Genomic DNA, 12245 nt, shown 5'->3' with positions numbered 1-12245 from the left:
TAAAGTTTTCAATTTTGAAATAAAGATAAGAAAAAGATTTTGAAAATAAATTTTAAAAATTTTTCGAAAATAATAAAAAAATGAAAAAGATTTTATTTTTGAAAAAGATTTTGAAAAGATAGGGTTTTTAAAATTGAAAAATTGACTTGACTTATAAGAAAATAGCTAAGTTTTAAAAATTTTTTGACTAAGTCAACTCAAATTTTCGAAATTTATGAGAAAAAAAGGAGAAGATATTTTTTTGATTTTTGAATTTTTAATGATGAGAGAGAAAAACATAAAAATGACCCAAAACATGAAAATTTTGGATCAAAACACATGATGCATACAAGAACACTATGAATGTCAAGATGAACACCAAGAACACTCTAAAGATCAAGATGAACATCAAGACTTATTTTTGAAAAAGTTTCAAGAAAAGAAAAATATGCAAGACACCAAACTTAGAAATTTTTAATGCTTAGACACTATGAATACAAAAATGCATATGAGAAACAACAAAAAACACAAAACAAGAAAATATCAAGATCAAGCAAGAAGACTTACCAAAAATAACTTGAAGATCATGAAGAACACCATGCATGAATTTTTCAAAAAATACATAATTTTTTTTAAAACATGCAATTGACACCAAACTTAAAAATTGACAGTAGACTCAAACAAGAACACAAAATTATTTTGATTTTTATGATTTTATTAATTTTTTTGTATTTTTTTTTAAAGTAATTTTTTTGGAAAAACGAAAACAAAGAAAATTTTTTTGAAAAAAATATTTTTGAAAACTTTTTGAAAAGAAAATTACCTAATCAGAGCAACAAGATGAACCGTCAGTTGTCCTTACTCGAACAATCCCCGGCAACGGCGCTAAAAACTTGATAGGCGAAATTGTGATTTAGATGTGAAATTGTTGTTCGTTCTCTCCCTGGCAATGGCACCAAAAACTTGGTGCATGATACCATGGTCCAAACATAACTTCACAACTTTGCGCAACTAACCAGCAAGTGCACTGGATCGTCCAAGTAATAAACCTTACGTGAGTAAGGGTCGATCCCACGGAGATTGTTGGTATGAAGCAAGCTATGGTCATCTTGTAAATCTCAGTTAGGCTGATTCAAATGATTATAATGGTTTTCGAAAATAATAATAAATAAGGCATAAAATAAAGAAAGATTTACTTATGTAAATCATTGGTGGGAATTTCAGATAAGTGTGTGGAGATGCTGTGTTCCTTCTGAATCTCTGCTTTCTTGCTGCTTTCATCCAATCCTTCTTACTCCTTTCCATGGCAAGCCTTATGTAGGGCATCACCATTGTCAATGGCTATATCCCATCCTCTCAGTGAAAATGGTCCAAATGCTCTATCACAGCACGGCTAATCATCTGTCGGTTCTCGATCATGTCGGAATAGAATCCATTGATTCTTTTGCGTTTGTCATCATGCCCAACAATCGCGAGTTTGAAGCTCGTCACAGTTATTCAATCCCTGAATCTTACTTGGAATACTACAGACAAGGTTTAGACTTTCCGGATTCTCAAGAATGGCCGCCAATAATTCTAGCTTATACCACGAAGATTCTGATCAAGGAATCCAAGAGATATGCGCTCGGTCTAAGGTAGAACGGAAGTGGTTGTCAGGCATGCATTCATAAAAATGGATGATAATGAGTGTCATGGATCATCACATCCATCAGGTTGAAGTGCAACGGATATCTTAGAATAAGAATAAGCATGAATTGAATAGAAAATAGTAGTACTTTGCATTAAAACTCGAGGTACAGCAGAGATTCACACCTTAATCTATGGTGTGTAGAAACTCCACCGTTGAAAATACATAAGTGATGGTGGTCCAGGCTTGGCCGAATGGCCAGCCCCCAAAATGTACATATGAAATCGAAAATAAGGGAGAAGGACCCCTGTACAATAGTAAAAAGTTCTATTTATACTAAACTAGCTACTAGGGTTTACAGAAATAAGTCTAAGTGCAGAAATCCACTTCTGGGGCCCACTTTGGCATGTGCTTGGGCTAAGCTTGAGCTTTACACGTGCAGAGGCTTCTCTTTGAGTTAAACGCCAAGTTGTAACGTCTGTTTGGCGTTTAACTCTGGTTTGTGATGTGTTTCTGGCGTTTTACTCCAGAATGCAGCATGGAACTGGCATTGAACGCCAGTTTGCATCGTCTAGACTCGAACAAAGTATGGACCATTATATATTTCTGGAAATCTCTGGATGTCTATTTTCCAACGCCGTTGAGAGTTCGCCATTTGGAGTTCTGTAGGTCCAAAAAATCCATTTCGAGTGCAGGGAGGTCAAAATCCAATAGCATCAGCAGTCCTTTTTCAGCCTAAATCAGATTTTTGCTCAGGTCCCTCAATTTCAGCCAGAAAATACTTGAAATCACAGAAAAATACACAAACTCGTAGTAAAGTCTAGAAATGTGAATTTTGCATAAAAACTAATGAAAACATCCCTAAAAGTAACTAGATCCTACTAAAAACTACCTAAAAACAATGCCAAAAAGCGTATAAATTATCCACTTATCAATTGACTATAGCTTCTTCAGAGGTTTCATGGGCTGCTTGATAGGTTGTGCCTACCATTGTCATATGCTAAAGCATACTCATGATGTTATATTCCGTTTTGCCGTCTATGTTCCATTCATAGACATTATTGGCATTGAAGCTGACAAAACCTATTTCTCTTTCTTCGAGTGCTAAATTTGGAGCGGATACTCGATTATAACCATATGCAGAGGGTTTGGTTAAACCTTTCCACTTGGTTAGAGAGTTGGTCATAATAGGGCTGACCTTGAGGGATGACTTACCAGAATCATCACTTTGCTCGGAGCAAGATTCATTGGACTCATGCCCGAGGGCATTAATGGCTTTAGATGAGCGTGTTTGAATACGAGAAGTAGACTCACCCGAGTTTGTAGGAGTTTCAGGGACAGTGGTAAAACGATTTAAAAGTTGGTCAATCTTTTGAATAACTTCTGAATCACTAGATTGTTGTTTTAAAATGGAGGTTTTAATACTTTGCTTTGCCTTGCTACTCATTTTAAAAGGTTTAAAAAGGAGTTTCTCAATACTTTTAGAAGTAGAGGCTTCAGAAACATTTTTCAAAGAGAAAGTAGATCCTGAAGATGAAAGGTTGTCACCCAAGCATTGTAAAAATCTATTGGTATAATTTGATTGCTCAATGAGATTTTTAATATCTTTAGGGGTGACAGCTTCATCCACATTCTTTGATTTAAAGGGAGAGGCCATAACAGGGTTATGTCCTTCCTTATTTGAAATAATAAAAACTCCTTTTGGAGGAAACTCAGATCTGACTAAGTTCCCATCTTTGACTTTCCAAGCTGAAATAACATTTGCTGAAAGCAAAGCTTGTTTGTTTTGAAAGGATAATCAATGTTGTTTTTGATGGAATAAGCATGAAACCATTCAAAAAAGGGAATATGCATTCTAACTTCATTTAAAAAATTGTAGTACTTTTCTTTGAATGATGAGATTTGAGCAGCTGTGTAAGTACGTAAATACCATTCTCTTTGGAGGTCATACTCTTCAGAGTAAAGGTTTTTACGTAGGGCTTATCTGTTTATGACAAATTCTGTATTACTCATTGGGCATCATTCCTAGAAGAGTATTGGGCATCAGCCATAGATGAGTGTGTTGGAGATTGAATAGAAGATTCTATTTCAATATCATCATCTGAATGCTTTCCATCAGTTTGATAAACTGCTTGAGAAATGTTTGAATTATTTTGTAAACCAGAAATATGCATTTCAGAATTTACTGGTCTCAAAATTTTTGAAAACTGAGATTGAGAAGTCACTAAAAAAGATATTCTTGCTGAAGCAAAATCATTAGATGTTTCTGCTTCAGATCTAGAGGAAAAAGAGTTCCGTCTGTCGAAGAAAATCTGCTTCGAAGATATCAATCAAGCAATTGACAATTGGGAAATACCCAAGATCCCTCAAGATGAGTTATATGTCCCTGATGACAACAAAAGAAAATCAGACTATATCATTAAAACCGCTAAGAACAATATTCCTCTAGAACCAGATTCTGGTGAGAAATTCCATCTTCTGACCAAACAATCTGTTAGAGAACATGCTCGTCACTACAGATATCTTCATATAGGGTGTGTCCAAGTTGCAGTCAAACCACTCATATGAGAAGGTTTGAATGCCTCTATCCTCATGAGTCTGAGAGATATAGACACAATGACTTCCAAGACTCCTTAATCGGAACAGTTGAAACAAGTCTAAGACACGGTCCGGTTTACTTCAACTGTTTTCCAAACAAAACGGTCAGCTTGTTAGACCTTAACATTCTTGACTCTCTTCCTAAACATCCGAATTCATGGTCTCAACATGAAAGAAGGGTCCATTCCAGCCGCTCTAATCTATAGGATTAAATACAAGGTCATGAACACTTGTAATTCAAGAGTCCTTCTTAAGTCCCAAGATCATGAAACTACTTTGTTTGTCACAGACATGACAAAGGCCAACGTCATGATCCCAAGGCTCATAAGATGGGATGAAATTGACCTCCCCCAGTCATGGTCAATGGATCGAGCCATCCCAACGCAACCTAGGCAAGCACCTCTCTTGCGAGACATAAAACAGGATGAATCAGGGAAAGTATAGATTTTCTTCGATAGGCGGAACTCTTTTTCCTCTAGATCTGAAGCAGGAACATCTAATGATTTTGCTTCAGCAAGAAGATATTTTTCAGTGACTTCTCAATCTCAGTTTTCAAAAATTTTGAGATCAGTAAATTCTGAAATGCATATTTCTGGTTTACAAAATAATTCAAACATTTCTCAAGCAGTTTATCAAACTGATGGAAAGCATTCAGATGATGATATTGAAATAGAATCTTCTATTCAATCTCCAACATACTCATCTATGGCTGATGCCCAATACTCTTCTAGAAATGATGCCCAATGAGTAATACAGAATTTGTTATAAACAGAGAAGCCCTACATAAAAACCTTTATTCTGAAGAGTATGACCTCCAAAGAGAATGGTATTTATGTACTTACACAGCTGCTCAAATCTCATCATTCAAAGAAAAGTACTACAATTTTTTAAATGAAGTTAGAATGCATATTCTCTTTTTTGAATGGTTTCATGCTTATTCCATCAAAAACAACATTGATTATCCTTTCAAAACCAAACAAACTTCGCTTTCAGCAAATGTTATTTCAACTTGGAAAGTCAAAGATGGGAACTTAGTCATATCTGAGTTTCCTTCAAAAGGAGCTTTTATTATTTCAAATACGGAAGGACATAACCCTGTTATGGCCTCTCCCTTTAAATCAAAGAATGTGGATGAAGCTGTCGCCCCTAAAGATATTAAAAATCTCATTGAGCAATCAAATTATACCAATAGATTTTTACAATGCTTGGGTGACAACCTTTCATCTTCAGGATCTACTTTCTCTTTGAAAAACGTTTCTGAAGCTTCTACTTCTAAATGTATTGAGAAACCCCTTTTTAAACCTTTCAAAATGAGTAGCAAGGCAAAGCAAAGTCTTAAAACTTCCATCTTAAAACAACAATTTGGTGATTCAGAAGTTATTCAAAAGATTGACCAACTTTTAAATCATTTTACCACTGTCCCTGAAACTCCTACAAACTCGGGTGAGTCTACTTCTTGTATTCAAAAATGCTCATCTAAAGCCATTAATGCCCTTGGCCATGAGTCTAATGAATCTTGCTTTGAGCAAAGTGATGATTCTGGGAAGTCATCCTTCAAGGTCAGCCCTATTATGACCAACTCTCTAACCAAGTGGAAGGGTTTAACCAAACCCTCTGCATATGGTTATAATCGAGTATCCGCTCCAGATTTAGCTCTCAAAGAAAGAGAACTAGGTTTTGTCAGCTTCAATGCCAATAATGTCTATGAATAGAACATAGACGGCAAAATGGAATATAATATCATGAGTATGCTTCAGCATATGACAATGGTAGGCACAGCCTATCAAGCAGCCCGTGAAACCTCTGAAGAAGCTATAGCCAATGTTATTGTTTCCGGGTTCAGTGGCCAACTAAAGGGATGGTGGGATAACTACCTCTCTGATAACCAAAAACACTCAATCTTTTCCGCCATAAAAGTCAATGATCAGAACGAACCCAACATTGGAGTTGACAGGGAACCTATCCCCGATGCTGTCAATACCTTAATCTTTAACATAGCAAGCCACTTCATAGGTGATCCATCTCTTTGGAAAGACCAATCTGCTGAGCTACTTTCCAATCTCAGATGCAAAACTTTGTCTGATTTTCGATGGTATAAGGACACCTTTCTTACTAGGGTCTATACCAGAGAAGACAGTCAACAACCTTTCTGGAAAGAAAAGTTCCTTGATGGACTCCCCAAATCCCTGGGAGATAAAGTAAGGGACAAAATTCGGAGCTTAACCCCAGACGGGATAATACCCTATGATGAGTTAAGTTATGGCCAACTCATTTCTTTCATCCAAAAGGTTGCCCTAAAGATTTGTCAAGATGATAAAATCCAAATGCAACTTGCTCGTGAGAAAACCCAAAATCGTATCGATCTGGGAACTTTCTGTGAACAATTTGGTCTTCCTGCTTGTCATCCAAGGAAATCTAAAAGACCATCCAATCGAAAAATTTTTAAACCTAATCTTGAAAAGAATTTCAGAAGATCCAAAAAAGGTTTTCAAAAACCTAAAAATGAAACAGGTTTCCAAAAGAATTTCCAAAAGTATCCCCAGAAAAACCCCATTATTTTTTATACATGTAAAAAACCTGGACATGTTAGCAAATATTGTCGGTTAAAAGGAAAGATTAATAATCTGAACCTTGATCCTCAGATTGAGGAATAGATTAATAATCTTATTATAGTTTAGATGATAACTCTGGACCAGAATCTTCGGATGATAATATCAACAACATCCAAGTTGATGATGTTGAGTCATCCTCAGATTCAGATATCAAGAAAATTAATGTTTTATCCAAAGATCAAGATCTCTTATTTGATGTTATAGAGGCTATTGACAATCCAGAACAAAAGAAAGACTTCCTTTTGAAACTAAAAAGATTTTTACAAAAGGAGAAAAAACCCAAAAGTTTGGTCCTTAGCAATAAATATGATGTCAAACCTATTTTCAAAAAATTAGAAAAATAAGTTATTCGTCCCATAATCATTCAGGACCTCCAAACTGAGGTTAACAATGTTAAGAGAGAAATCCAGGATATCAAAAGAAATCAAGACAATCATCATCTCATTCTCTCGCAATTAATACAAGAGGAAGAATCTGGTGACGAAGAACTTGGTTCTCTTTTAAACCAAACTGAGTGCCCTAAGGAACAAGAAAATAAGATTTCTAACGACAATGAGGGAAAAGAAATTTTGAGAATAATAAATGTGTTCTCTTTCATGAAGCATCGCGTTAATGTCCGAATTGTTGTTAAAGATTTTGTTTTCGACACCATAGCACTCTTTGACTCAGGTGCAGATTCAAACTGTATTAAGGAAGGTCTGATCCCCACAAAATATTTTGAAAAAACTACTGAACGTCTTAGCTCAATAACGGGTGAAAGGCTAAGTATCAATTTTAAAATAACCAATGTCTTTATTGAAAAGGGAAATATCAGAATTCCCACCGATTTCATTATAGCAAAAAATATAAAAAATAATGTAGTTTTGGGGACATCTTTCATAAATCTTTTGTTTCCATATCTGGTAGATTTTCCTGGACTTACTTCTTTTGTGGGAGGACAGGTAACTTTCTTTGAGTTCTTAGACTCGCCAAAACAAAGATCTCTAAACCTAATTGAATCCAAAACCAAACAGATTTGTTTTTTTAAAGAAGAAATCTCTTTCAAAACCCTTGAATCACAACTTACTCAACTAAAGATTCAAGAGAAAATAAAAAAATCTTTCAAATCAAATTGAAAAGTCTATTTGTTCTGATTTGCCTCATGCCTTCTGGAATAGGAAAGAACACATTGTTGATCTTCCCTATGAAAAGGATTTCAAAGAATAAAAAATCCCTACAAAAGCCCGCCCCATTCAAATGAATGAGTAGCTTTTGCAGCATTGTCAAAAAGAAATTAAAGATCTTTTGGATAAAGGGTTAATTCGTCCTAGCAAGAGTCCTTGGTCTTGCTCTGCTTTTTATGTTAATAAACAAGCTGAGATAGAACGAGGGACTCCCAGGCTTGTCATCAATTACAAACCTTTGAATCAAGCTTTACAATGGATTCGTTACCCCATCCCAAAGAAAAAGGATTTGCTTAATAGGTTAAACTCAGCAAACACTTTTTCAAAATTTGATATGAAGTCCGGTTTTTGGCAAATTCAAACCGATATAAAACGGCATTCACAGTTCCATTTGGGCAATATGAATGGAATGTAATGTCTTTTGGTCTGAAAAATGCCCCTTCCAAATTTCAGAAAATCATGAACGATATTTTCAACGCATACTCAAACTTTGCAATCGTTTATATTGATGATGTCTTAATCTTCTCCCAAAATTTGGATGATCATTTCAAACATGTTAAAACTTTTATGTACATCATCCAAAAAAACAGACTTGCTGTTTCTAAATCAAAAATTGTTCTTTTTCAGACAAAAATCCACTTTCTTGGTCATATGATTTTCCAAGGAACAATAACTCCTATTGAAAGATCAATTTTGTTTGCAGAAAAGTTTTCAGATTATATCCTTGTTAAACCTCAGCTTCAGAGGTTCATAGGATGTCTCAATTATGTTTCAGATTTCATCCCAAATCTTAACAATCTCATTAAGCCCCTCCATGACAGGCTTAAGAAGAATCATCCACCTTGGACGGACAAATATTCTAATATTATCAGATTTCTTAAAACCAAAGTCCGTAATCTTCCTTGTCTATACCTACCTGTTCCTCATGCATTCAAAATAGTGGAAACTGATGCATCAGATTTAGGATATGGTGGTATCTTAAAACAAAAATTGCATGATAAAGAATGTATCATTGCATTTACATCAAAACATTGGAATACTACTGGTGGACGAAATTGTGATCACTATTCTTTTCAAGTTGTTTGTCTTTGTATGAAATCACTATTATGGCATTGGTTGAATTCACAACTCCGTTCAACTAACCAGCAAGTGTACTGGGTCGTCCAAGTAATAAACCTTACGTGAGTAAGGGTCGAATCCACAGAGATTGTTGGTATGAAGCAAGCTATGGTCACCTTGTAAATCTCAGTCAGGCAGATTAAATTTGTTTATGGTGAGTTCGAAAATAGAAATAAATAGAAAATAAAAAGGGATAGAATACTTATGTAGATTCATTGGTAGGAATTTCAGTTAAGTATATGAAGATGCTGTATGGCTCAAGGACGCCTGCCCTCCTACTGCTTCAACTCAATCCTCCTGACTCATTCTCATGGCAAGCTGTGTATAGGGGTTCACCATCAGCGGTGGCTACTTTCAATCCTCTCGGGAAAATGATCCTATGCGGTTGTCAATCGCACGGCTAATCGTCTGGAGGCATCACCCATGGTTGATGGCTACATCCCATCCTCGCAGTGAAAACTAATGCTCACGCACTCTGTCACAGTACGGCTAATCACTGGTTGGTTCCCGCTCCTACTGGAATAGAATCCCTTGATTCTTTTGCGTCTGTCACTAACGCCCAGCACTTGCAAGTTTGAAGCACGTCACAGTCATTCATTACCGGAATCCTACTCGGAATACCACAGACAAGGTTAGACTTTTCGGATTCCCAGGATCCTACTCGGAACACCACAGACAAGGTTGGACTTTCCGGATCCTCATAAATGCCGCCATCTATCTAGCTTATACCACGAAGATTCTGTTGGGGAATCTAAGAGATACACATTCAAGCTCTGTTGCATGTAGAACGGAAGTGGTTGTCAATCACGCGCGTTCATAAGTGAGAATGAGAATGATGGTTATTTAATCATCACATTCATCATGTTCTTGGGTACGAATGAATATCTTGGAATAAGAATAAGAGAGATTTGAATAAAAGAAAATAGAACTTCATTAATACTTGAGGTACAGCAGAGCTCCACACCCTTAATCTATGGTGTGTAGAAACTCTACCGTTGAAAATACATAAGTGAAAGAGGTTCAGGCATGGCCGAATGGCCAGCCCTCTCCATGATCAAGTGACCGAATGATTAAAGACTTAAAGTGGTCAAAAGATGTCTAATACAATAGATAAATGTCCTATATATACTAGACTAGCTACTAGGGTTTACATGAGTAAGTAATTGATGCATAAATCTACTTCCGGGGCCCACTTGGTGTATGCTTGGGCTGAGCTTGATCAATCCACGAGCTGAGGCTTCTCTTGGAGTTGAACTTTGAGTTATGACGTGTTTTGGGCGTTCAACTCCGGATAATGACGTTTTTCTGGCGTTTAACTCCAGACAGCAGCATGTACTTGGCGTTCAACGCCAAGTTACGTCGTCATTCTTCGAATAAAGTATGGACTATTATATATTGCTGGAAAGCCCTGGATGTCTACTTTCCAACGCCGTTGAGAGCGCGCCAATTGGAGTTCTGTAGCTCCAGAAAATCCATTTCGAGTGCAGGGAGGTCAGATTCCAACAGCATCAGCAGTCCTTTTGTCAGCCTTTTTCAAAGTTTTGCTCAAATCCCTCAATTTCAGTCAGAATTTACCTGAAATCACAGAAAAACACACAAACTCATAGTAAAGTCCAGAAATGTGAATTTAACATAAAAACTAATGAAAACATCCCTAAAAGTAGCTTGAACTTACTAAAAACTACCTAAAAACAATGCCAAAAAGCGTATAAATTATCCGCTCATCACAACACCAAACTTAAATTGTTGCTTGTCCCCATGCAACTGAAAATCAAATAGGATAAAAAGAAGAGAATATACTATAAAGTCCAAAATATCAATGAATATTAATTTAATTACATGAGTGGGACTTGTAGCTTTTTTGCTTCTGAACAGTTTTGGCATCTCACTTTTTCCTTTGAAGTTCAGAGTGATTGGCATCTCTAGGAACTTAGAATTTTGGATAGTGTTATTGACTTTCCTAGTTAAGCATGTTGATTCTTGAACACAGCTACTCATGAGTCTTGGCTGTGGCCCTAAGCACTTTGTCTTCCAGTATTACCACCGGATACATAAATGCCACAGACACATAACTGGGTGAACCTTTTCAGATTGTGACTTAGCTTTGCTAAAGTCCCCAGTTAGTGGTGTCCAGAGCTCTTAAGCACACTCTTTTGCTTTGGATCACGACTTTAACCATTCAGTCTCAAGCTTTTCACTTGGACCTTCATGACACAAGCACATGGTTAGGGACAGCTTGATTTAGCCGCTTAGGCCTGGATTTAATTTCCTTGGGCCCTCCTATCCATTAATGCTCAAAGCCTTGGATCCTTGCATTTAAAATTTTCGCCCCCCGTTTTTTTTTTTTTTTGCTGCTTTTTCTTGCTTCAAGAATCAATTTCATGATGTTTTTCAGATCATCAATAACATTTCTCTTTGTTCATCATTCTTTCAAGAACCAACAATTTTAACACTCATAAACAACAAGATCAAAAGACATATGCACTGTTCAATCATTCATTCAGAAAACAAAAAGCATTGTCACCACATCAATATAATTAGACTAAATTCAATAATAATTTCGAAAATTATGTACTTCTTGTTCTTTTGAATTAAAACATTTTTCATTTAAGAGAAGTGAAGGACTAATGGAATTTATTCATAGCTTTAAGGCATGGTTACATACTAATGATCATGAAGTAGAGACACAAAACATAATTAAACATAACATTAAAAACCGAAACAGGAAGAAATAAAGAACAAGGAATGAATCCACCTTTAGTGGCGTCTTCTTCTTGAAGGACCAATGATGTTCTTCAACTCTTCTATGTCCCTCCCTTGCCTTTGTTGCTCCTCCCTCATTGCTCTTTGATCTTCTCTTATTTCTTGGAGAATGATGGAGTGCTCATGATGTTCCACCCTTAATTGTTCCACATTATGGCTCAAATCTTCCAAAGAGGTGTTGAGTTGCTCCCAATAATTGTTGGGAGGAAAGTGCATTCCTTGAGGCATCTCAGGGAATTGTTGATGATGAGCTTCCTCATGTTCTTCTTGAGGGCCGTGAGGAACTTCTCTTGATTGCTCCATCTTTTTCTTGGTGATGGGCTTGTCTTCTTCAATGGAGACATCTCCTTCTATGATAACTCCAGCTGAGTAACATAGATGGCA

The 12245-nt window shown here is 36.3% G+C and overlaps 1 protein-coding gene across 1 annotated transcript; it reads left to right on the top strand.

Moving 5' to 3' along the window:
- Window positions 1–5931: 5931 nt before the first annotated feature.
- LOC130966146 (uncharacterized) lies at window positions 5932–6858 on the top strand. Its single transcript, XM_057890914.1, has one exon. The coding sequence runs from the start codon at window positions 5932–5934 to the stop codon at window positions 6856–6858; it is 927 nt and encodes a 308-aa protein (XP_057746897.1).
- The last annotated feature ends 5387 nt before the right edge of the window (window positions 6859–12245 follow it).

The sequence above is a fragment of the Arachis stenosperma genome, chromosome 3, assembly GCF_014773155.1.
Source record: "Arachis stenosperma cultivar V10309 chromosome 3, arast.V10309.gnm1.PFL2, whole genome shotgun sequence".
In the NCBI taxonomy this organism is placed as follows: domain Eukaryota; kingdom Viridiplantae; phylum Streptophyta; class Magnoliopsida; order Fabales; family Fabaceae; genus Arachis; species Arachis stenosperma.
This window is presented reverse-complemented; position numbering and strand designations above follow the sequence as displayed.